Source organism: Pollachius pollachius (genome assembly GCF_949987615.1).
Source record: "Pollachius pollachius genome assembly, chromosome: 2".
NCBI lineage: Eukaryota > Metazoa > Chordata > Actinopteri > Gadiformes > Gadidae > Pollachius > Pollachius pollachius.
This window is the reverse complement of record NC_136935.1, coordinates 4362295-4387810: the sequence shown is the minus strand read 5'-3', so window position 1 is coordinate 4387810 and position 25516 is coordinate 4362295. Positions and strand designations below refer to the sequence as shown.

Sequence of the window (25516 nt, the reverse complement as noted above, 5' to 3'; positions counted from 1 at the left end):
GGTCAGTGCCTTATTGAGAAAAAACAACCTGCATGGATAATGTTTATTGGGTTGAGGCACACAATACATTTACAACAAACAGGACTTGCATCTGTGTGCACTGTGTACATTCGACCTGGGTTAAGTGTTAAGGCTGTAGGGAAACAAACCTGTGATTGCCACTGATTGCAGAACGTCTCTTAAGCTAAAAAAAATAACGATTGTGTCAAAATAATACAAATGCATATTTGAATTAATATCCAGTAAAGGAAAATCAAATAGATATAGTAGGTTCCTATTCAGATGGTATCTACTGCCATCTAGTGTTTAAATTATGTTAGCATGAAGTAATTCGGCTAACGTAAGAAATAAAATATTTACATTTTTGATATACTGCTACCAAGTTCGCGGTGACACTAAAGATTTGTGTAGTGGTGTTTTTATGTCATTGGTTTAAAAGACATGCAGAAGTACAGCCAGCATGTAGCATTTGATTCAGTCAACGCAAAATGGATTGGCAACCTCAAATGTTTCAGTTAATACTACATGCTTTGACATATTCTATTTATATAAAGAAACAAATGCAAGCACAGCCTAGTAAACCTGTCTTGGGTTCCAATTTTGCATAGTTACAAACTAAGAAGGTACAGGCAAACTGCTAGCATTGTTAGACCTGATTTCAATAACCGTTAGTTGTTATTTTGCAAGGACAGTTATATATGGTGAGCAGATATGTGAGAAGGCTGGTTTCGAAGCTGGTCACAGCGTATGGAAGGGCACTGTTGGCTTGCGAAAGGGCCCTCTGCCTGGCTGAGGTAGGTCCTCCTCCTCAACCACACATGGTTAGGTACAGCCACTGAAAGTTAAAACAAAGGAAAAGTGCGATTGGTGTACAGAAATGTTTCTCACATGAATTCAAAGTGTCCCTGAGCAAAGATGTTACCTCTGTCATTTGCATTTCAGCGACTCCTTCGTCGTTCTTATTTAGCTCCTGGAAAGATCCTGTGGAATATAATTCAAATTTTGAGCATACGTTGGCTAACAAATAAATTGAGCAATGACACCATTGGGTTAAGACTTAAACCTTAAGATAGAAAAACAAATTACTCACTAAACATTGCTTCAAGCTTGACCAAGCAGCAAATGAAGTTGTCAAAGTCAATCATATCATTGTCAGCATACCGCGCCACCAAAACCGTGTTCAGTTTGTTGTTCAGTGTAAAACCTTAACAGAAATAGTAAAAGGTTAAATTCCTGGGGTTGTACCGCGAAAAAAATCCCCTGTACGGTTTAGTAGTTTTATCTAGAACATTACCTGCTGCCTCAACAGCCATACGCATCTCATACGAGTTCATGGCCCCAGATTTGTCCAGATCGAATTGCCTAAAAATGAGCTGAAGACAAAAAGGAAAAATTTATTGCAGAGGCTGACGATAATTGTTAATTTAAAATTAAAATACTATTGATCAAAATATGAATACAAATATTACCAGCCACTTTCGAATCTTGTTCCACAGAATCTGGAACTCCACCATACCTAAGCGAGCGCTTCCATCTTTCTGTTCATTGTGTAAAGGGACTGAACTTCACAATACAACACTAAATCTGCTGTTAACACAGGCCTATAAATATGCTGTTTATTCGCACATATAACCACTTGCAGTTACTTCAGCAACAAGATGTTAATTGATAACATTTACCATGTACCCCAGACATAACATTGTTGAGGATGCAGCATAAAAAAGACGAACTAATATTTATCTCAAGACACATTCTGCAAAGATAAATCAGGTATTTAACCTGAGGGGAAAAGTCTAGTTATTGTTGAAATGGATACATCCATGAGATTCACCATGGTCCTGCAAGACACCAGACTGAAGCCATCCGTCTGCAGATCTTGGTCTGAAATCACAAAGCTCTCATTCAGGCGTTGGAGGACAAGAACATTCAACATGAAGTTGAATGTTACATAAGGACCTTGGCACTGTGGCAAATTTAACTTAACTTACGTCGAGAAACCACTCTGTTCAGAATGGTCCTCAGCTCACGAACAGAAATCTCCATGTCCTAATGACAAAATGAGAAGGTTGCGTGTTCATATAAAAGACGCTTGTGAAGTGATAAACTCAGTAGGAGTTAAGGAAACCTACCTCGCCCGCAAGCTGGGCAAACATGGACTTGAAGGAGTCATCAATATCATCTTCAGAGATATCGGTCTGTAAAAAAATTATTATTATTTTACACTTGTGCAATGAATACAGTTTAAACAGCAACAAACATTTAAAAACTTCATTTTTAGAAACCTACCTCGTCATCCAAATCAGCAGAAATGACATCATCGAGTTCTCTATAATGAGGGGAAAAACACTTTTAACGTCACAAAAAATACTCAACACACATTAGTTAATTAATCTCCAATAAAATAATAATACATAACCTACTCTGTTTCGGACTGCTTCTCCGTGAAGACTCGGAGGACAAAGTCGGCCTCTTGGTTGGCCTCGAAGGTGGAGGGGACGATGAGGTACTCTCCAGGGGGAAGACGTAGGCGTGTGCTCACCTCCCGGAGGTTGATGAAGGTCTCCGAACGGGCGCAAGATGATTTGGTCAGGAAGAACTGCTTCTTCAAGTGGACGTTCTGGCAGCCCTTGAACTGAGGCAGAAGTAGCAGAGCAGACTTAGAGGTCGATCGGGCATCAGATGCAGTTTATAATTGTTTTTTAATTGATATTAAATTATAAGAACAAAGTACTATATCTTAAATGATGATTTTGGTTCAAATAGTGTGGTTTCTGAAAGACGTGGTACCTCCTCTGGTATCTGTGAAAAAACAAAGAATTGAAACAAAAAAGGAAAATTAACATTGGAAATGAACAACAGAATTACATTGAAATATAATTGGGGCACAGTGTATTCTCTACACACCTCATAAATGGCAAAGCCAATGGTGTGCATGTCCTGGCCCTGGCGGCGATGGCGTCGGCGGTCCTTCTGCATAAGAGCCACCAGGAAGCTGCAGGCGACCTCATCGTCCTCTGGGTCATCATCTTCCTCCAGCAGAGTGATCTTGTACTGGGGGTTGATCCAGAATGTATCTGTGCAAATGTGGTCGCACGGTCAGAATTAGCTCGGCTGATGAATGTGTTTTCCCTGTACTTTTATCTATAAAATATTCCGTACATCAGTGTCGGAAGATGTTAGGCGTGTTAACTGCCATCGGCCTGTTAAATAAGATGGTAGTGGCTGATGTTTATCTGTTGTGTCGCATTCATTTTGAAAGGTTATTTTTAATAGGTATAGACATTGGCTATCAGCCAAAATTTAAATTTGAAACATCAGTATCTGCCAAAATGTTAACAATTGGCGCATCCCTAGTATAAATACACTGGTAATTACAATAGAAATTGACCAACACAAAACCAATCCTGATGTTTGCATGAATTGGACTCACTGGGGCAGTTCCTGCAGCCTCCAGCAGAGCTTCCTCTTCTCCACGACCCGTGGAACTTGATGGTGTTCCAGTGGCTGAGCCCTTCATCACTCAGGGCATCTGCAGTCAAATTGCAGATCTCCAGGCGGGAAAACTGCCTCAGGAACTCATTGAAGGACATCCTGGGTTTGGAAAATTGGAACCCATCAGCTGACAAGCCGCAGATACAGTGTGGGGAATGAGTGAAGCAGAGGTGGAAATCTGTGGTGTTCATACCAGAACTCCCCGTCTTCCATTTGGCAGTGCAGATCTTCTCTCTCTGATGGATCGATTTCATCCCATTCTGGAGAGCTGAAACAGGAGAAGGTATTTAGATTTTTTGATAAAATGACGGTAGAAGAAAACAAAGCTGCAGCAATACAAAAGGAATTGGTTAAGAGTCCAAGTCGAAATGGTCCCGGGTTAGATCCAAGTCCACAACCTATTGTAGGCCTCTTCGGTCCTCAAACACCTAATGACACGTATCTGAATTTACAAAAGATTGCTTTGGATGAAAGCATCTGCTGATACACAACTGGAGCAGTGAGATGACCAGGGATGAGTATTCGAGTAGAAAGGTCTGTAACCAGGTTTGTTTCAGGACATTTACCTGTCACTCCAGGCACCGGTCCACTCCACCTGTCCCCAGGGGTTACGCACACGGATCAGCCTCTCGATGCGGCCTCGGTAGTCCACCTTCAGACCACAGCAGACAGTTGTCAAGTATAGAACAAGACTCACGACTCCCCCAGATTCTTCCCTATCGGACCTTAGGACTTTTAGTCATTCAGCCATCGAGTTTTATTGTTTGAATTGTTAAGCACCTACATAATTTCCTGAGAATTAAAGGTTTAGTAATAATAATAATATAATAATAATGATAATAATAATAATAATAATAATAATAATAATAATAATATATATATTTAATTATTACCTATATCCTATTCTGAAGTCCAGAAGTTTTACAAGGCTTTAGCCAAATTACTTTGGGGAGGCCTGCACCAGAAATCAGCACGTGTGAGGGATGCGTCCCGTTACGTAGGATTTCCAGTTGTGTAGCAGAGCTATTCGTCCGAACTCAAAGAGGAACTAATTGGAATAATCCAGAAGAAGATGTACAAATAATGTCCACAGCACAGGCTTGATTTTTAACTGACAGACACTAAGTCTAAAGGCGTTGGTGTCCGCTTTCGCACCCACCGGCTAAATTAACAGTTTAGTTTGTGTGTGCGTTTCGGATGGCATATGTTTGATTAAACCTCCCCCTCATCCGACCACTCCTCCTCCGGCAGCACTGCTGTGATAGCGTTCTTGCAATCGGTGCAGACCGCCCTGGCATCATCGCCTATGCCAACCGGTCCCGTTAACGTCTCTAAAGCTAGTATTGTATTCTGGTCTCACATCCGAGTTTAATCATTACAATTTGTAGTAATTTGTTTATTTTCATTTTCAAAAGATTGGAGCCACTAAAGCAACATATAACCTTTTGACAGTTTTTTACTCCCTTTCAATCCATAGACACTGACAGCCATATAATGTTTGTTGTGGTTCAACCGGTTCAGGTTGTTTACAGTCATGACAAAGGCGATACAGAGCCCCTCCCCCTGGAACATGATTGGTCGAAAACAGATAAGAAGCAAAAGAATGACATGCCCCGTTGACACAGATTTGAGCTCACCTGCCATCAGACTTTAGATGTTAATCTTGAATTAAATTTGTGAGACTATGTGTATCCAAACACGTGTGGATAAGCAAGAGAACACACACACACCTGCTTCAGGCCGGTAAGGGAGTAAGCATGGCCTTTCACAAGCTTCTTGAATGTAACAGCCTCCATGTCGAAAGTACTGGTGATCTGTAATGACATAAAACATTTACTCTCATCTCGATAAGAGCTCCAGATACATAAATTCTGAAATGCTTCTAATGGAATTTTCTCATTATTTTTTCTCAGTATTGACCGGCACGGTCTGTGCCGCATGCCAGAAGCCCCACGTACATCGATAGAGCAGCCCAGCAGGGAGCCTCTCTCCAGGGCTTTGCTGATGATGCGGTACAGGTCCTTGGGAGCCTTGCGCAGTTCGTACATCTCCGACACCCCCCCGGTGAAGTCCTCGAATCCCTCAGTGGTACTGCCTCCCGAGAGGGCCTCGTAAGAGCCGTTCAGCCTGCAACCAAACCACCACAAACAGAACACTCAGGCCCCGAAATCTGAAAACTCCATTACCCATCAACACCCCCTTCATCGATGTGCATTCGTGTGTCAGGGGTTCAAGCGGTGTAGGTGCTCAAGAAATATACTGTGGCACTAAATAATTTAGCAGACCCTTTTTAGAATACATACTTTGCATAGGCCTTCTCCATCAAAGCACTCCAGAATTCATTGCCCTCCGCAGAGTGGACAAACATAATCTCCCCGTCTTTGACAGGCAATCTGTCATCAATCACCACGTCTGTCCATTCGCCGAACTGCCAGAACTGAAAAGTCATAAGCAGGAAGAAACGGTTGACTTGGTGCTGAATCATTCATGAAGATGAGAAGGAACTCTTTGGAGATGTATCTGATGAGCCGCAGACGTTAAAGACCTGAAAGTGGAAGATCCCGGCGTAGTCATCCTGGAAGGACTGGCCGTGTGGGACCACCCGGTGGAGCAGCGTCTCGTTCAGGGTGAGGGAAGCGATGGCGGCCAGCAGCCAGCAATCACCTGGGAGAGGGAGATGTTAAGTTTCAAGGGGTCTGAGAGGAAAGCACCATCCGTAGGAAGGAAGACTTCACTTAATGCTTTTGGAGTAAAGGAATTGATTGTCCTTTTACACGGTTCCTTTTAAGATGGTTCTGCTGATAGATATATTGATAAATACATGAATAAGTAAACACACAGAGAATGGGATAATGGACTCTTACAGACTCACCGAGTGCTCCCTGACAAATGTCTGTTCTGGTAGCTCCGCCCACGATAAATTGAGGATTATCGGTCAGTTCCTATGGATCATAAAAGCTGGACGTCAAGACAATAGATCCTTTTGTCTTGAGACTTTCACGGTTGAAGTCCGGACCGAGCAGTCGGATAGGGCTGTTCTAAAAAACGTGTACGGTTGTAGAGGAAACTGAAAGCTCGTGGACCGGATTCTAAATTGTCAACACCACCAATCTAGATTCCAATGCGACAGACACACCCAATGTAAAGCATTATACACCAGAGCCATCAAGTCATATGCCATATTTAGATCAAATTAGACAAGATGTATTGTACAAACTAGATCGACGCATCGTCGCATGTCAACAGACTCGGGCAAAACTTCTGACGCATCCAAGCATATCTAATTCCCACAGAATCTTTTACACCGCTTCAAGATTAACTAAGATTGGCTTCCTACCGTAGGCCTCAACCACTCCACGTCCCTAGTCTTGGCGGAGTAGGGAGCCAGCTCCTTGAAGCCCAGTGAGGGAGGCTCTGCGGGGAAGCAGGGGTCCTCGAACAGAAAGCCCCCCTCCAGGCATTCCTGTTTGAGGGCCTCATAGTCCTGGTTGGAGAAGCTCACGGCCTGCTCCTTGGAGCCCATTCCTTCCGACCGTAGCCTGTTCTCGTATATGCTTGCAGATATCCCTGTGGCGTGATGCATTCTGTGGGGAGATATAAATATGGGGGTAGCGTGAGTGGGTGTTGGTGGGTATAAATAGCAGCATGCTAATCAGTCAATGGCGCACTCGTCTAAAAGCCAAAGCACAGCAAAGAGGTCAGTGTTTAGCTAAGCATCGTAGCAAAACGGCTGGGGATCCAACTTGGTGATCCATTAGTCTGGTCTGTGACTATTTAAGCAACTAATTTACCTTCTTACTAGTTGTTAAGTGACTTAGTGCACACACACACACACACACACACACTTAGATATTAGTTAGCATATTTTCAAAGCCAGATTCTGATAATAATGCCATTGGTTTTTAGCTATCCTTTAAACTGTTCAGTATGAAATCCCTGGATAAGGCCTATATGGGATAGCTTCATAAAAGTTGTAACTAAACTATAACACAAACGTGTATGAGTGAGCTTTGGGTGGAGCAGCGATAGTCAATGAAAGAAACGCACAATGTTGAGCGAGTTAACAAAGTTCAGAAAGTAAACAAGAGAAGGAAACGTGATACCTTCTGAGTATGAGAACGCTATAGGGGGGAAATGACAAAAGGGGAACAATTGTTAGTATTCCGTTGTCAGAATATATGTTAGTTGACATAACTGCTTCTGTGATTCAGATTTTACCACTCCTTAATTTGTTAAACTGTGAATAAGCAATAGTGTTGTCCTTAATGTTCCCAATATCAACTCCTCTGTAAAGTAATTAGAGCTTTCAGAAAATAGCCATGCAATGAAAATCTCCACGGTTGTTATAACACAAGACAGCTCTTTGTGGGATAATGACCAGAGTGGGCACATCCATTAGTTGCTCCATCGCACACTGAAAGAATCGTAATGAGCAGAGTTTCTGCAATCTGATGGGAGCTAAATCGGTGGAAATCGAATTGCACTGATGGGCGTCAGATAGGAGGAGCAAGAAGGAAAGAGCTGTCCGATGCTGTTGTTTATATAAGCAACCCCTGCTGGGGCCCAGGGTCCAGGCCCAAATCCTGAATGCCCGCTGGCCTGTCAAACAGCAACAGAACAGAAGGGATTTCTGTATCCGGGCTGGCGAACAGCTGATCCTTGCAGTACTGTGGTGAAGTCATCCTTTACATTTCGCCCGCAATAATGCACTTAACAAGCGAGGGTGCCCCTCTCCATTGCGCAACAAAAGCAACAACTGGGTGGCGTGGCTGGGTGTGTGTGTGGAGGGGGGCGCTCCACAAAATCAATACAACCGGCGAGGTGTATGCGCAAATTCCCGTTTTCTTTCTTTCGTGCGAAGGGTTATTTCGGACTTGGGCTCTATGATATCAGGAACAGGCCAGACATGCCTCCTACAGTACGGGAGCACCTGTTCCCAAGATACAAGGCCCGAGTGCTATTGTGTGTCTTGCACCGAAGTACATGTCAGTGATTTAGGGGGAAATACAGGCTACACTATCCCACTCCGATTTGTAGGCCGATTCAAGGTTGCTTTAATGCACGTTGAAATCAAACTCAAAAGCTCGCATGAATGAGGCTGTAACACGTAATGTGATTGCTATGAGGCGATTACAAGAAAGATACAAAACCGCAAAGGCTGCTTCGGTTGGAAACCGTTAACATGGTGCGCTAATTGAGCTGTTGACAATAAAATGAAGAAGTCAAACATTACTCACCGCCTTTGGAGATTTTCGACTGCGTTGAACACAATTAAACCTTTAAATTCAAGTAAATCTCTCAGAGTACCCTGCTCGGACGTCCACAGTCAGAGCACTCCACTCCGCCGTCAGTGCCCACTGCGGAATAGTCCATTCGTAAAGGGGGTGGGACCACTGTCGCCCCTGACAGGTTGTGCAGACGATGGGCTAAATCAAATAAATGATTGAAACGCGAATGATTAATTATTGACTGTAATTGCGATAGTTGACCTGTGTTGAGATTGAACTTTGGGCAGGGCTAATCGAAAAAGATTACAATGCAGATATTCACTTTTTAATCTGTTTACCACACCTCAAAGGCTGCGACACTCGATATACCGTGACTCAGGTCTTCATCTAATCAAACCGATATTACCTCTTTTTTTAACACTAATGTTTACACTGTAAACCAATGGAGTAACCCTGAAGGACGGGGGCGCCAGTGTCCTTAGATGGATTTGATTTGGTCATTCGTTTACACATTAGAGCGAAAGTATTACTCATCTTCTCGCAGCCTTTACATACTATCAAATAACACTGTAACTCTGGAGTAAGACCAATTTAGTTGATTGAGTGACTCAAATAGGGTAATGCTTTTAGTTTTTTCACATATATATCCATCACTTGTGTGTTTGTTTTTTTCCTGCTGTGGAGGATATTCTAATCACAATTAATAGGCGTATTCTGATGACAAAGAGGTGTGGTTAAAATAAAAACAGAATAAAAATAGGTATCCAAAGATACTTTGTAAATACCCTAATAATATGATGAAAATGTGTAGGCTGCCATGTGTTGCTTCTGAAAAGCCCATCTCAGTGTAGGGTTTTTGGCGCCCCCTTGTGGTTACCATAAAGCACTGTCGACTGGTTCTGGGTTCTTCAGATACACGTTATGAAAGCTTCACAAATCCGTGACGTCGCTTCACCAACATGATATTTTGCAGAAAAGTGAAATATAACCCGAAGGTTGCCATGGGCAACAGGTGCAATATAAGCCTCACATGTCCTCAATAAAAATAACCAATAATTAAATTAATTAAAAACATTGTAAGAAGACATCGACAAGAGCTCAACGTGATTCAATACTATATTAATTTATTTATAGCTATATTGAGAATGGTGGCTCTGTGGAAAAGTAATGTTTACACTGTACTCAATGTAGGCACAAACTAGCCTACTAATAGTTGAGTCATACTATTTTAGTTTCAATTTTAAGGTATCAACATCTGAGTAAATACTCTTGATATATTACAATTCATTTCTCTTGTATTCTTTCTTATGATAAAATACATGTATAATCCAGTCACTTGAATAAACGATATATATGCAGTTGCTCAAATTGTCCACATGGGAGAGGACTTTCCCTCAAAAGCTTCTCACGGTCAACATTGTAATTAAGCAAACAAAGGGAAACCAGCAATCTTTTTGTGACAAAAGCTCAGACAACATAAATAACCATTATGTGTAGTCTACGTTACGATTATGTTCGTTTTATTTAGTTAGTTTAACCAAAGCTTGACTCTAAGAACCGCCTTTTCTGGGATACCTCCTCTGACGTCAGGAGCATTAACTTTTTTTTCCCACTAAAAAGGGCTTTACTTTGGCCAGAGTCTGAGTGTGTGTAGACAAAGTGAACCCGGTGTGCAATGTTGACACTGTTTGTGATTGAGCGTGCTCAAAAGGTTTGTAAAAGAGCGTCTTAACGCTTTGGAGAGACGCGCAGGGGACTCGTCTGCCCAGAGAAGCTATGGCCAAGAAGTCGACTGCAGTCGTGTCCAGAAAGGCTCTTTTTACATCGATATTGGCTATTACTTTGGTAACATTGACAAGTGGTAAGTTGTTGTTGTTGTTGTTGTTTCTTTATTGGTGCCATTGTGTGCCGTTCTTTCTTTGTTTTCTTTTCTTTGTTTTAACAAAAGCTTCTCAGTGCTATTCACATCAATACATTCAAGTGTTTAATTTTTTGGGGAATTTAGGGGACATTGCTACTAATTTGAAGGTAACCGTTAACAGTGCGGCCCTTGGGGTTAATTATTAACATTATATGTTCGTTTTAAGTAATATAATAAAGAAAATTAATTTAATTGTTTTTTTATTTCCCCGAGACAACATTGCATTTTAAACAAACCGATAGCGCAGGCCTTTATTGAACTGGTGCGAAATAATACATTTTTGTCACAAACTATTAACACTGCAATCGTTTTTTTTTTGTTGTCACTTCACATTCCTATACAACTCAAACAGACTCCAACAGCATATGCCTCCCTTTCGTGTGAGCGCATTATTTGTCTATGCTCTTTTGTTTCTTTTGGAATGATCTGCAACTTGTGTTCACATAATCTAAAGACATAGCGTTACTATCCACAAACGCACAGGTACATAACATTCTCATTCGTGTAATAACTCCGTTACAGCGTTGCACCCGGCAGCGTTCACCAGACCGTATGGGCGACAGGGTCGAACCCCGAAGCCCACACGCAGCACGTCCGAGGACTTCATTGCCAATAAGTCTGCGGTGAGACTCCGTTTGAGCCAGGAAGACACCAAACAGTTGCGATTCAAGCCCACCATGGGCTCTGGCGTCATTAAGCTGTCGGAAGGTCACGAAGCCAAGTTCAACTGCTCCATCGACCTCCCGGTGCAGCTGGATCTCAACATCGTGTGGCTGAAGAACAACGAGGACCTGGCCGCCAACATGCAGGTGGTGATCAATGAGCTCCAGACCACCAACGATGGAGTCACCACTCTGCTCTCCACCGTGTGGTAACTATTGCTGCAGGTTGCGATGCCCGGAAGCCCTTCTGGTTGTCCGTGCTCATTCTGGCCACCCACTATGATAATGATGACGATTGTGATGATGGTGCATGGAGATGATGATGAGGAGGAGGAGGAGGTCAATGAGTGAGGATGGGGATGATGATGATGATGAGGATGATGAGGAGGAGGAGGAGGAGAAGGCCAATGAGTGATGATGATGATGATGATGATGATGATGAGGAGGAGAAGGCCAATGAGTGAGGATGGTGATGGTGATGATGATGATGATGATGATGATGATGAGGATGATGATTATTACGATGGTGGGTGATGATGATGATGAGGATGATGATGATGAGGATGATGATTATTACGATGGTGGGTGATGATGATGATGAGGATGTGGACATTCGGTGAGGATGGTGACGATGATGCTGATAGTGATGACGAAGGTGAATGTGTGTTTGTAATGTGTGCGGCAGCATCAGCCACGTGCAGAGGGTGGACGCGGGCCAGTACCACTGCCGGCTGAGCCTCGGCGACACAACGATAGAGTCCCCGGCGGTGGTGATCCAGGTGGAAGGTGAGACACGACACACACACACACCACTTCAATACGTAGATCCAGGCTCCAAAACCTACTCCTACCACCAGCCGACGGTGGATAGAATTGACCAATTGGTCAGAGTTGATACAAAATGTGCTCCCCGTCTCTGGAACGCTTTACCACCCGAACTCAGAAACATCAATTCATTTCCACTTTTCAAACCACATCTCAAAACCCATCTGTTCAAAACGGCCTGTTCCACTTGATGCCAATTGCTATGTCTGTGTTATTACAATTTTCTTTCTTACTTTTTTAATTGTGTTCCCTTCAAATGACTTTTGTGTACCTCTGTACGGTGTCCTTGAGTGCCGAGAAAGGCGCCTTTAAAAAATATATATTATAATTATTATTATTATTATTAGATACATATTAAAATAATTGCATGAACTGTCGATTTTTCCACTCGGGCAAAATCGACCAAATGACAAAATCACAAAAGTACATTTTCGAACCGATCTGTTGATTGTCGTCGGTACCGGGCCGCTATAGAGGCCATGGATTCACTGATTGACCATCCGGTTCTCCCAGGTCTCCCGACGTTCATCCGACAACCAGAGGACGTGAGTGTGAGGGCCAACACCTCGTTCATGTTGTCCTGCGAGGCGGTGGGGCCCCCCGGCCCAATCACCATTCGCTGGCTTCGGGACGGCAAACCGGACGGAGACTTTCGCCCGTCTCCCAGTAACTACACCGTCCCAGGTGAGACTACGACGTGCACACGCAGCCAAACGCTCTCGCTGTGTGTCCCGTGCTGGGCCGGAGAATAGCAGAGGATACTGGGAGACTTTTGGAGGGGTTCACCTCCCTGATCATGGTCTCTCTCTCTCACTCTCACTCTCACTCTCTCTCACTCTTTCTCTCTCTCACACACTATTTCTCTCTCACTCTTTTTCTCTCTCACACTCTCTTTCTCTCTCTCTCCAGCACACACACAAACATTCTCTCTCTCTTTCTATCAAACATTCTCTCTCTCTCTCACGTTAACATACGACTTATAATTGGAGCACCAACTAATGCTGATGCAAACCTAAAGATAAAATCGGTTAATTGGTCGGATTCCTCTCCTGACCAGCTGTGGGAATGTTGAACTCCTTTCAAGAAGAGATAAAGAATGTAGTTGGTCTTACTCAGCTCGTCTAGTAGTTTCTGTTCTGCATTGTCTGTGCTACCTCAGCGTCTGTCGTACCTCAGCGTCTGTCCTCTGCTTACTTCGATGGTTGCACCATGGTCTGTATCACTGTTGGTGGTGCCTTACTATGGCCTGGCCCTGGGAGAACTGGGATATATCGACGGCTTCAATAAGCATTATCAGAGGAACTAATCCAAGCCAGTGTTTTAAAGGATAGTCAGTACTTAATTAGTTGTTTGTTTGGTATTCAGCAACCAAGATTGAATTCCTTAAAAAATAAAAAAACATTGTTGCAGGGTTTAATTGGTAGAAACAGCCTACTCCTTTTGTACTTTTCTCCCTTTTATTCACAGTCCCCTTTGCTAGGAATTGCAGTTAAATGATGTTGAATGGGGCTAAAGAATGCGTTTCCAAAACGCAAGCCAAGAGGCTAAAAAGTAGAGGGTCAGGGCTTTGTTTTGGTTCTGCTTGTGTCCGGACCCAACCATTAAAGGGCGTATTGGGGGTTGGGGTTGGGGTTGGGGTAGTGGTGGTGGTGGTGGTGGTGGTGGTGGTGGTGGTGGGGAGGGGGGGCAACGCAGAGAGAGAGAGTGCTCGGGGGTTGGCTCCCGGGACAATGGCTTGATTCATGGGTGAACCCACGGCGCTGCTGGGGTGGGTGGAAAGTGAAGCCTGCTGTATCCAGGCTGGGCATACAGGCTTGGCTTCATCCACACCGATGCACCAACGGTCACAACACAACAAGGGCCTCTTCCTATATATCAGTCAACATATGTACCACGCTCACTCTGCTTGTTTGACTCTAATAATAACAATGATAGGCAAATCTCTGTTAAATGAATTGTAAGCCCCATCCCTTTTTTTTATATGACACAGCTACACAATGGTGACAGTAATAAGTGCACTCTTTAGTCTACAAACAGACTCTATTTAGTCCCCCTTATTGCCCTGAACGCACTGAACTCTGAAGCTAAGGGCTGCCCCTCCAAAAGCAAATGAACGTTACGTAAAAGCCAGTCCTACAGTAGGTCGGGAGGGATGCTCGCTTTCTACCCGATCCGTTGTTAAATGCACTCTGCACCCTTCCACAGATTCATGTACAGTGGTTGAAAGAAAAAAAAAGGAAAAGCAGCTACAGAATATTTTGGGATGGACGGGTGAAATGGAATGCTTCCAAACCTGATAATTATAGGCCCCTTGGTCCACAGTGCTTCCATATGGCTTATTATATATACAGTTGGTCCAAGTCACAGCCTAATCTCTGCCATTTGTTGTCCCTATTTGAGTGGCGACTAACTTTCGTTGACCTCTCTCTCACTTCTGTAACTGCCCTCTAAGGTTCAAATGTGACGGAAAGAACAAGAATAATTCCCTTTTGTTCAACTTTCGTTATAATGTTTCATTTTGTTTTCGCTTTTCCTGTACAACATGTGTTCTACTGGCCAGTCTCATTCACTAACCTTTTACACTTTATTCCTCAAACCTGAAGTCTGGCACGTGTCCCTACTGCTGCTGTTTGCACAGTGATCTTTGTCAAGCTGGCATGAGATTGAAAAGTATTTTTTTTACAACTACAAACCAGCTGGCTCAATGCCTTCTTTGGCCTCACTCATGGCATTCTGTGAAATCTGATCATTAGCTTAGAATTATGGTTTTGCTGTGCGCTGCCTTCAGTGGTATCTGAACGTTATTACCGGTCAGTGCCCTATTTATGCCTTCCCTTCTACTCTCTACTTTCTACATTACTACCATGGTTCAATGATTCAAAGGTCGTTTTACCAACTGCAGTGCAATGTGGTGAGCCACTGAATTATATGACTCTCTGAGCTGCCTTTGGATTTTGATCAGTTAAAATATGATAATTTGACTCGCATAAAGAAGTCTGATTGATAGCAGTTAAAGGCAGACTCAAGGGAGCAAAGACTTGAGTCTGCGGAAAGGCACGCTGGTTCCAGGCGACTGTCAAAAGGATGCCTTCGGATTTGCACTGTTCGAATAGTTCACGGCAACAGAGGGCACAGTGGGCACAAAAGAGACATTATTTAGTGGCTATCGCAGGCCTTTTGTAACTGGGCAGAGTCGTGTGCTGATTGAAAGATTTTGTGAACAGCAAGAAACAAAACCAGTCCAGATCACATGCCTGTTGGCAATAAAAAATGCAGAAGCGATTTTGTGAAACATTGGAGATAAAAAAAGGTATGAAAGTGTCTCACATCATGCGATATTCTTTGTATCGTTCTCGTTATGCATGCAGTTGCACGTGATTATTTCAGATCCTGATATATTGTCACTTTCAGAATGAGAGATAGCGCATTGTTAATCAAATAAAAAATACGTAAAACAATAAAGAAATGTACCAGCAAAGGATGGTGCGTTACTCTGGTAGGCTTCTTATAGATTCCTATACCGTGAAGCATTGTCAGGAAGTATAAATGTGTTATTTTGTGTTATTGCATATCACAGGCTCATAGTTTTCTGTACTTATGGTTTCCCATGTGTTTCACTTGGTCCCCAGGAGTGGAGAAGTATACTCAGTTCAACTGTGAAGCTTACAACAAGAAGGGTATCAGCACTTCCAGAGAAGCAAATGTCCACATAAAAGGTAACCTTTAGACTTCCAGCACTTCTTCAAAACCACCAACAGACTTATATCATACAAGTATTCTCTAGGGGAGGGCCCTTTTGTAATGAAGTGTATGTGTGTGTGTGTGTGTGTCTGTGTGTGTTTGTGTGTGTGCTTGTGTTTTTTTTCCCTTTCCCTCCTCTCCTCGCTGAAGTGCTTCCCCAAGCCGTCTCTGAGGTGACGGTGATCGAGAGGCAGTCCAACAAGCTGATCTTGAGTTGGACTGCGGGACACGACGGTTTCTCTCCGTTAACCAGGTGTCACATCAGGGTGAGCATCACACAAGGACACCATTAACTAACCTGGACACTGGCTGTCCAGCTAACTAGAACCATCCCACGAGGGTAAAACGCAACCACCAAATGAAATGAAACCCTTGCGGTCAATTTCCTATTTGTTTTTTTAATCGAATTGTATCTGTTATAATTCAACATGTGACATTGATTGTAAACTGGAAGTCTTCTTTGACTGTATATCTCTTATACATGATACCGTACTCGGTCATTCCCTGTGTCTTACATCTGTTGCTTTTTCACCCAGACACGGCTTGTGAACGGCTTGTGTGGCCGTAAAGGTTAACCTCATGTCCCCGCCCTCTGCCACCCCCACCCCCAGATTAAAGAGGTGAGCCGGAGAAGGGGCGAGGTCATGAACACCAGGCTCATCAACGCCACGGTGCCCCCCTTCCAGTGCGAGGTCCCGGGTCTGCAGGCAATGACCGGGTACAACTTCAGCGTCTCCTGCAGCAACGACATGGGCTCGTCCCCAGGCAGCCCCTGGATGCAGGACGCCACCACAGAGGGAGGTGGGTGTGGCCCCCCAGGCTACCAGGGGGCTAGGCTAATGGCTGGCGCACGCGGCTGCCGTGGTTCATGGCTCCAACCCAATTTTTGGTCCAAAGGATTTTTTCCGCAGATTTACGATGTTGATCTGGATAGGGTGTCGTCTTTTGGCAACAGTGGAAACTTGAAGGCTGCCTTCCTTTGGGGCCCCTCCTCATAAGTGGATACGGTCTTTCCAATTTCTCTAAAGTAGGCTATTATAAAACCGTAGCAACATAAAAACAACAAAAAAAGTATTTTTAGGAATTTAGTGCCACACGCACTGAAATGCTTTATCCATGGCAGGAATTCCCTGAAAGAAATAGTAGCCAAGTGTGTTGCTTTCCTGTGGGTATGCAATAGGAAATAGGATTGACATCACAGAGAAAACATACTGGGTGCGGCCGATTCCCAGTTCCTTCCGGGAGACCCCATGGGGGGAGTTTTTAGTTGACTGAAAACTCCCCCCATGGGGTAGTTTTCAGTCAACTAAACCAATATAGAAGATTTCCAGATTTTTGTCATACATGGAACGTCGTAAACAGAGTTACAAACGGATGGATCATTTTGTAGTGTTTTTGTGGTGGGTTTTATTGTAGTTTTGCCATGTATGCCATTATGAAGCCTTAGAATGACATGCCCGTTTTTATTCTCCTTTCCTCCTTCTCATTCCCTCTATTGTTCCACCTATTCTTCTTCTTTTTCTTCTTCTTCTTCTTCTTCTTCTTCTTCTTCTCCTCCCCAGTGCCGTCGGTTTATCCGCGTAACGTCACCCTGCGTCTGAACCAGACGATGCTGGTGGTCAGGTGGAAGGCGCCGCCATCTGACAAGATCAACGGGATCCTACAGGGTTACGACGTCGTCGTCAAACATGGGACACGAGAGAGCAAGGTGGGGAGATGGACGCTGCTGCAAGCACTCTGAACAGTATGTCTCAGATAGTGGATATTCTTGTTGGCTCTTACGATTTTCTTGTTTTTCTGCCAAAGCTTAATTGGCTTAGCTGATTAAATCAGAGTGAGAGATACAACGCTGTCCTCGTTTTATAACCTATTACCATGACTCATTTATGACAAATCTGTTTTTGAAAAACAGATTTTTACCTCCTTCCTGTCTGGCTCTGACTATAACAAAATAATTTCCATTCTATGTCCTGCAGTGTGTGTGTTATCATTCGTAGCACTTTTAATACTTCCTGGAAGTCCAGGCATGGGACCCTGAATAAATAGTGGCAATTTCTGTGAGATGTGTTGTTGCCTGCCCCAGTCCCCTGATACGAGCGGAGTTGTCATGGTTCTGTGACTGAACTCGGATACTCTCTAGTACAATGCTGTGCTTCCTGTCCCCCACAGACTTGTAGTGGTAGGAAGAGGAAGTTAACTCCAGTGTTCTAAACCTGGAAAGGGCCCTTTACCTTTTTTCTCCTTCGGGCCCCTAGGCATGAGTCATGCCGAGGAGATGGAATATGAATACAATGCACGGCTCGACGTGGGGCCTGACAAAACTCATGTGCGTTGTCCGGTCGAATGGGTGATGTCATGACACACAAAGCCTTTGTTTTTATGCCCGCGATGACTGGAAATGAGTGAAAGGCCAGTTGTTGTATCTGACGTGTGATCTGCTTCTGTATTGTCGCAAAATAAGACGACAAAAGCACCCTCCAAAAATGACAAACAAAAACTAAATACATCTTGAATAAACATATTTATCCATGTGTATTGTCCTAGAAAAAAGGATCTGTCGTTTATTGTTACTTTCCTGACACATATTTTATTATATATTAATAATACAATCGCTTTCCCTTGCCCCACGGGTAGGATTCATCGAGTGTTGCACGTGTTATTGTCGGGCTCTGTGACCCCCACGCATCATCACGAGGTGTTGTGAAACACAGGACTGCGTGCATCACGTGTGACGAACCTCTGCAGCTTACTGGACGCTTACTCTTCTTCCCTTTTTCAAATGCAGTCCTGGCTTTTTGGAAACAAACTCGCCCACCTCTGACACTTAAAGTCTTAAAATTCGCAGACAATTCGCTGACAGCTACAATCCATATCCATATTCAATGGTGTTGGTTGGCGTTTTATTCTGTTCAATAACGTTTGTGTTCATCGTCGCAAATTGATGAAGAGAAGGCAACACAAACCTCATTGAATCCCATTTTCCCTGCCTGCGTCTCTTGCTTACGTCAGACTCACAGCGACTCCACCACGGCCTATGTGGCTCTGCTGGAATTCAACACCACCTACAGCGTGGAGGTGGCCGCCTGCACCCAGACAGGGCGAGGCATGGCCAGCCCTCCGGTCTCCATCTTTGTCCCCGAGAACAGTAAGCCCCCTGTGCCCTCCCGACGCACCTCCTCGACTCCCTTCTCCTCCGGGAGCAGGCGGGCCGAAAGAGTCAACCAAACCTCCTTATCTCTTCTTTTATTTTTCTTCGTTTTCAGCCTGGATCCTCTCCCCGTCCTCCAGCCCGGACATCAGGGGGTCCGACTCCTACTATGTGGTCCTGGCGGTGGCGTCTGGGGCCTTCCTGATGCTGGTGGTCCTCTGGGTGGCCATCTGCGTCAACAACGGCACGCTGAACTCTTTGTTTGGGTACGTTGGCATATGGGTCTCAAGTCATAGACTAAATCTGGTCTATTTACTGCTGTTTGCTGTTTCGTCATTATCTAGCCGATGCTTTCATCCACACTGACTTAAGTGGAAGTTGTAGCCGCTGTGATTCGCCATTCGTGAAGTTTGTGGATAGTCCGCGGTCCACCGTCATGGAATTTTTAGTAGACATTTCGCACACGCTGTTCGCAGAGCTTCAAAACGAAGGGAGTGCGCGACTTCTGATCAAAGGCTGTATGAACCGAGGGCATTCGAGGTTCACGCCGGCTGGCGCGGTTCACGCACGGCGACTATAATGGGCCCTTACAGTGAATCTGATAATGGTTATTACGGAGCAGATGTATCCCTACACACTATCCTAACTTCCAGGACTATCTAATCAACATCTGTGCTAATTACTTGGATATGATCTTGCTGCTTCTGCAAAATGCTTTTGGGGATGGTCGGTTTTTAAGTTACGCGTAGTTTTTCTTACTTATATCGTGACTTATATCCTTCCTTGAAAATGCAAACATCTGTTGCAGGTCCTTATCGACTAAATGTTTCCGATCTGAGTTCATATACAAGGTTCCATTTCCTGTAAATCGCCTATTGTCTGGACCTGAGGTCCACAGCTGGCATGCTGAAGTCGTCGTGCTGCAAACTAAAAAGAAACCTCTTCCTCCACATAAACATCACCATCCCCCTCTCACAAAACAACCCAGCAAACAGCTGCCCGGGCTGAGGAATTTATTGTAAGGTCTGTGACTCAGTGCCGCCATGCAGGATGGTGATAACAGCGTTTCACGGGATGCCAGCCCAAGAGCAAAACAATAGCGGACTAAAGCCGCCCCTCTTTCCCACATAGGGCTCTTACTATCATACTTAGTGGGTAGGACTGTTGATGTTGCAGAGTGTCTCATTTTGCCCTGTGGTATTTGTGCTTCTGTTTCACTTTTTCTTTTGCGTCTCACTGGTGCCCTCTGCAGGCGACTGTTTGGAGGTGGAGACAAGCAGCAGCCTGTCGTCCAGTATAAGCCCACGAGGAGCTACAACCGCTCTGTGGTGGAAATCACACGTAGGTTCTGGAATGAGGAGGAGGGATACTGCAGTGTGTGTGGGCTGTACCTTTGTGATTGCGCTGAAGGTATGTTCTACATTAATAACTGACGTTTGTTCATCTTCTCTGTAGTTAGGAACCTTGGGGTTAGCGAGGAGCTCCAGGCCAAACTTCAGGACGTCATGATCGCTAGGAGCCTACTCTCTATAGGGAAGATCCTGGGAGAAGGTGAGCTGAGTGAAGACTGAATGTGTCCGAGGAGAGTCACAGTTCATGAACACATGCGGATGTTTATTTATCATGCGTATTCCAACAGGTGAATTTGGTTCAGTGGTGGAGGGACACTTGAGGCAACCCAACGGGACATCGGAGAAGGTGGCTGTGAAGACCATGAAAAGTGAGCTGTATTCTCTGGATGAGCTTACTGTTTAAAAACGCTATGTGCACAAATAGAATCATTCACAATAATTGTAAAATTTTCCAATGAAATGACTATATATACTTGCTGAACCATCTGTGCTCACAATTTTCCATTTAAGCAATTTGCTAAAAGCAGCTCACATTCTGTTATTTTCTTTCCTATCCAGTGGACAGCTTTTCCCAAAGGGAGATCGATGAGTTTCTGAACGAGGCAGCCTGCATGAAAGACTTCCACCATCCCAATGTCATCAGGCTACAGGGTAATACATCACCAATATAATGTAATAATCCACACTTTAGCCTACTCAAAATTGTTGACTCACATAACTGGTACCCACTGTGATTTGATTACAAGATTACGAGGAGAGAGCTAAGTACGTTTCCCTGTGTTTTTGTGTTTATGTGTGTGCGTGCACGTGTTTGCATGTTTGTGTGTGTTTGTGCGCGCATCTGTGTGTGTGTGTGTGTGTGTGTGTGTGTCAGGCGTGTGCTTGGAGGAAGGCTCCGGACATTTCCCCAAGCCCATGGTCATCCTGCCCTTCATGAAGCACGGAGACCTGCACAGCTTCCTCCTCCGTACCCGCCTGGGAGACAGTAATGTGGTGAGGAGTTTGGGTTCTGGGGTTTCCTCCATGCACCGCTGTACTGGCCTCACACAGCCAGGCCCTATCCGCTCCACTTGTTAGGTCTGAAGAGCCAGACCCAATCCGCTCCACTTGTTAGGTCTGAAGAGTCTGCCGTCAGCATGCTTGGCCCTACAGCCAGTCTAATCCAGATGACGTTCATGCTGCCCTATTTCCAAAGTAAACACCGTTAGCGTCGTCAACATCGCTCACTGGGGTTCAACGGTTTGCAAACTGAATTTAGTTTCTAATCTAATATCTGACTGACAGTGAGCAGGTGTCTTTTTTTTTAAATAAAAGTAGTAGTTGAATAAAACGGCATAAAGAAGCATATTTTTGGGTTAATATTTTTTTATTATTATTATGAGATGTGATTTTGAACATTACCACTGAAAGAAGTAATAGTTTCCATTAACCTATTCAAAATTTTCGAATCTTCCTTTGTCTTATCAGGATAATAACTGACGTTCTTTCTTCCTTCTTAATCCACACAGTTCCTGCCCACTCAGACGCTGCTGAGGTTCATGGTGGACATCGCTACGGGGATGGAGTACCTCAGCGGCCGCAACTTCCTGCACCGCGACCTGGCCGCGCGCAACTGCATGTGAGGCTTCCACGCTCACAGAGATATCGGACCTAGTGGACACGGAAGTGATGAAACTTGGGACGCACAGACATGAACTTCCTTTCATGAGCTAAGATAGACCGATATTGATTAGTTATTTCGTCGTGAACAGAAATCTGACGTTTCTATTTATTTATTTATAGAAAAACATTTATAAACCATTAATATCTGCCTCACCACCAAACAATACAGGCATTGCTCAATTCGGCCGATATTGATCGATATACATCGGGGGACAATATATCGGTGCAATAAAACCTACTGTACTGTATTTTTGACAAACAGACTGACATGATTTCAACATTACTTTAGGACAATATAATCCCAGATTTAGACCAAACTGTAATTCTCGATTCCTCTGATAGGCTGCGTGACGACATGTCGGTGTGCGTGGCCGATTTCGGCCTGTCTAAGAAGATCTACAGCGGGGACTACTACAGGCAGGGTCGTATCGCCAAGATGCCTGTGAAGTGGATCGCGATGGAGAGCCTCGCTGACCGGGTGTTCACCATTAAGAGCGACGTGGTGAGCGTTTCCTCCTGCAGACAACAACATCCCCTTTTAACACGCTCTGCTGCATGACTAGTTTATGTGGTAATAAGGGATTGTTTTTCCACAACATCATGGCGATACAAAGATCAGTACAAAATATTCTTCCTCTCTGTAATTACTCGGGTTCTTTCCCAAAAAACATGCAGCCGTTACTCGTTACAACACTCATTGTGTAACACTTAAATGTCCCCATCTTAAAACTGAAAGGAATGTAATTACAGCCCAAAAATCCTGAAATAAATCACATGCACTACTTCCCAATGCTATCTAACAGCGCTGATGATGAAGAGGTAATGACTTTGAATATGAATATGAGGCACTGACTGAAGAACACTGTGTTTCATGCAGTGGGCGTTTGGGGTCACCATGTGGGAGATTTCCACCCGAGGAATGACCCCCTACCCAGGGGTGCAGAACCATGAGATCTACGACTACCTCCTGGAGGGTCACAGACTGAAGCAGCCGGCAGACTGCCTCGACGACCTGTAAGCCTTTAACATTAACACTAAATCGATCAGGGCTCACGCGGTTCAGTTCATTAAAGATATAGGTTTTTGGAGACTACAGGCCTGATAGAGTTCAGCCGTGGTGCCTGAATTCAGGCTTGAGCTCGGCCATGTATGTTGTCAAGAAAAGTGAAAATAGATGAGCGGTGCCTTTTTAAAATGTCTAGTCAACACGTCAACCTACCTGACCTTTTGATTGCGTAGTCTATATAAGGAAGTCTTTTACCTTTGTATGTTTGCACTGAGGATGGTCTGAATGGGACTGAAAATGTTTGGCACGCACTTTGGGTAGCACTTTACACTTTTATGCAATAAAAAAAATTGCATCGGCTACATGGTGTGCGAGTTCCGCTCTTTTTATTGTTAAGAAAATTCTCTGTGGTGTCTTTGAATGTATTTGATAATTTCAGGCACCGATAATTTCACTTCCTATCAGCCCTGAGACTAGAATGATTGTCTTTACGTTAAAGAGTATTTGGATTTGGAAGATATGTCCCATTCATCTTCTTTCTGGCAGGAGATAAAATACGTAATACTAAATGATTGTTAAAGTACATGGTAAATGGACTGCATTGATATTGTACTTTTCTAACCTGTGGCCATTCAAAGCAATTCACAATTAGTGCCTCGCATTCACCCATTGCACACATTCATGCAGACAGCTTGCCAGGGGGCAGTTAGGTTGAGATGTCTCGCTCAGGGACACCTCGACACTCGGCTGGGAGGTGCAGGGTATCAAACCAGCAACCCTCTCGTTAAAGACGCGCAAGCAGCTGACAGTGCTTGTGTGTGTGTGTGTGTGTGTGTGTGTGTGTGTGTGTGTCTGGGTCCAGGTACGAGATCATGTACAGCTGCTGGAGGGTGGACCCCCTGGACCGACCGCCGTTCCCCCAGCTGCTGGAGCGACTGGAGAAGCTGGCGGAGAAACTCCCTGAGTCCTCCAGCAAGGACGACATCATCTACATCAACACCAGCTTCCCCGAAGAGGAGCACGACCTGGAGCTGCTCGGGTTGGAGGAGGACCCCCACCCCGGCCTCCACGGCGGCGCGTTCGGTGGGGCGTGCGGCTCGCCCTCCCCAACCTGCGCCCGTCGCGCCCGGGCGCCGGGACACTCGGTGGTCACCGCCGACGTTCACGGCAGCACGGAGGACCGCCGGGACGGACGCAACCGTGACGACGGCCGCGACGACTGCGCCGACGGCCGCGACGACGACGACGCCGACGGTGACGCTGACCGTTACGTCGTCGTCATCAGACCCTCGGACCCTTCCTCGAGATCCGCCCCCTCCGCCAACCTCGTTGCCGTGGAAACGCCCCTTTTGCCGAGAGACGGTTCGGCGCGACCGGCGGCGAGCGGAGCGGGCGTGGATCAGGGGTCTTGTGACACATCTTCCCTGCTCTAAGGACGGCGGCAGAGGAGAGAGAACATGTTTTCGAGGGGCCTGCAGAAGTGTGCGCGTCTAAGGACTTTTGGAGCACATTGACATTTCGCAGTCGGTTGTTTTGTGTTGATTTTGATTTGAAGATGTGCAAGGCAAGGCGACGTGGCCTCTCCGTGGTATGCCTACAGACCAGTGTTAATAGGGACGACGTTTCGGATGTCCAAATGTTTTAATAAGCTTTTGATATAACTGTGAAATAGTTTACTTTACTGAACCATTGCTTCGTCGTGAAAATCGTGGAATATTTATTTTATAACCCTGAGATTTTGCTGCTTACACTAAAATGTTGTAAATGATTTGATTGACCCTTTGCAGAACATGTGCATCTACAATATGTGTTCTTTAAAAAAGAGCTCTCTCTATGTTAACAAAGTCTAGACTACTCCACAGATGACTACTGAGGAATAGAGAGCTTTGGTTTGGGCAGCATTAAGAGAGGATGGAGTCATCTTCTGCTTTGATGGGGTTTTTTTGCAGCAGAAAATAAATATTATACTATTTATCAACATTACAAAAGGTATGGACTAAAGTATATGAAGTGACTTCTGCAATTGTCACATTGCCATCAACAGGTTTCTCTCCAGTGCAATAAGTGTTTTAAAACATTAAAGTTAGGTTTATCTCCTGTGCATGTTGTCAACGAACGAAAGCTTAGGGAAATGTATATAAAACATAATATAATACATTTTTAAATTGTTGGTGCCGTTTATAATAAAAATGCTTCAAACCGTCATAGCGTTGTACCCAGTGGCGTCATTAGGCCTATTTTAGGGGGGCTTCAGCCCCCCTAAAATATTCTTAAGCCCCCCTAAATAATTTTATGTTCATTTATAAATTATTTTTTATTTTTTATTTTTTTACAAAAAAGTTCCGACAAATTCAATATAATGTGGCGAGAATTTGAGCTTAGATAAATAATCATATAACCAGTTATTATTAACTTAAATGTGATCATAAATCTTAGCTTCCCTTATGGAAGCGGTCAGTGCGTCGTTATCGAGTCCATT

The 25516-nt window shown here is 44.4% G+C and overlaps 2 protein-coding genes across 5 annotated transcripts; one reads left to right on the top strand and one right to left on the bottom strand.

The window, feature by feature from the left end:
- Positions 1-29: 29 nt before the first annotated feature.
- On the bottom strand, positions 30-8842 carry capn1a (calpain 1, (mu/I) large subunit a). Of its 4 annotated transcripts, XM_079730920.1 has the most exons (23): positions 8730-8842; positions 7596-7613; positions 6830-7076; positions 6365-6434; positions 6038-6156; positions 5796-5929; positions 5451-5619; positions 5223-5306; positions 4059-4144; positions 3686-3760; positions 3431-3591; positions 2905-3074; positions 2788-2799; positions 2421-2632; positions 2287-2326; positions 2130-2195; positions 1989-2046; positions 1817-1881; positions 1470-1538; positions 1295-1373; positions 1091-1204; positions 923-981; positions 30-835 (listed from the first exon to the last, which is right to left on the bottom strand). In XM_079730920.1, the coding sequence occupies exons 3-23, from the start codon at positions 7073-7075 to the stop codon at positions 809-811; spliced, it is 2115 nt and encodes a 704-aa protein (XP_079587046.1). In that variant the 5' UTR covers position 7076; positions 7596-7613; positions 8730-8842; the 3' UTR covers positions 30-808. The 4 variants fall into 4 exon arrangements, with proteins under 4 accessions (XP_079587046.1, XP_079587045.1, XP_079587043.1 ...); XM_079730919.1 differs by lacking the exon at positions 2788-2799 and having other exon boundaries at positions 2421-2626; positions 2887-3074; XM_079730917.1 differs by lacking the exon at positions 2788-2799 and having other exon boundaries at positions 2421-2626; positions 2887-3074; positions 5223-5619.
- A 1537-nt stretch (positions 8843-10379) lies between these two features.
- On the top strand, positions 10380-25224 carry mertka (c-mer proto-oncogene tyrosine kinase a). Its single transcript, XM_079730806.1, has 19 exons — positions 10380-10581; positions 11164-11512; positions 11989-12089; positions 12642-12812; positions 15758-15844; positions 16020-16135; positions 16481-16670; positions 17432-17577; positions 18879-19014; positions 19133-19283; positions 20270-20358; positions 20473-20568; positions 20657-20737; positions 20928-21020; positions 21244-21362; positions 21878-21987; positions 22374-22533; positions 22909-23045; positions 23900-25224. Exons 1-19 carry the CDS (start codon positions 10497-10499, stop codon positions 24468-24470), a joined length of 2988 nt encoding a protein of 995 aa, XP_079586932.1. The 5' UTR covers positions 10380-10496; the 3' UTR covers positions 24471-25224.
- Positions 25225-25516: the final 292 nt, after the last annotated feature.

Bases quoted from the DNA above. Each gene is read 5' to 3' on its own strand.
- mertka (XM_079730806.1), top strand. From the start codon at position 10,497: ATGGCCAAGAAGTCGACTGCAGTCGTGTCCAGAAAGGCTCTTTTTACA. The intron at 15,845-16,019 runs GTAACCTTTAGA...TCCTCGCTGAAG, and splicing joins AGCAAATGTCCACATAAAAG to TGCTTCCCCAAGCCGTCTCT. The intron at 16,136-16,480 runs GTGAGCATCACA...CCCCACCCCCAG, and splicing joins TAACCAGGTGTCACATCAGG to ATTAAAGAGGTGAGCCGGAG.
- capn1a (XM_079730917.1), bottom strand. From the start codon at position 7,075: ATGCATCACGCCACAGGGATATCTGCAAGCATATACGAGAACAGGCTA. The intron at 5,930-6,037 runs GTCTTTAACGTC...ATGACTTTTCAG, and splicing joins CCGGGATCTTCCACTTTCAG to TTCTGGCAGTTCGGCGAATG. The intron at 836-922 runs GTAACATCTTTG...TTTAACTTTCAG, and splicing joins CTGAAATGCAAATGACAGAG to TGGCTGTACCTAACCATGTG.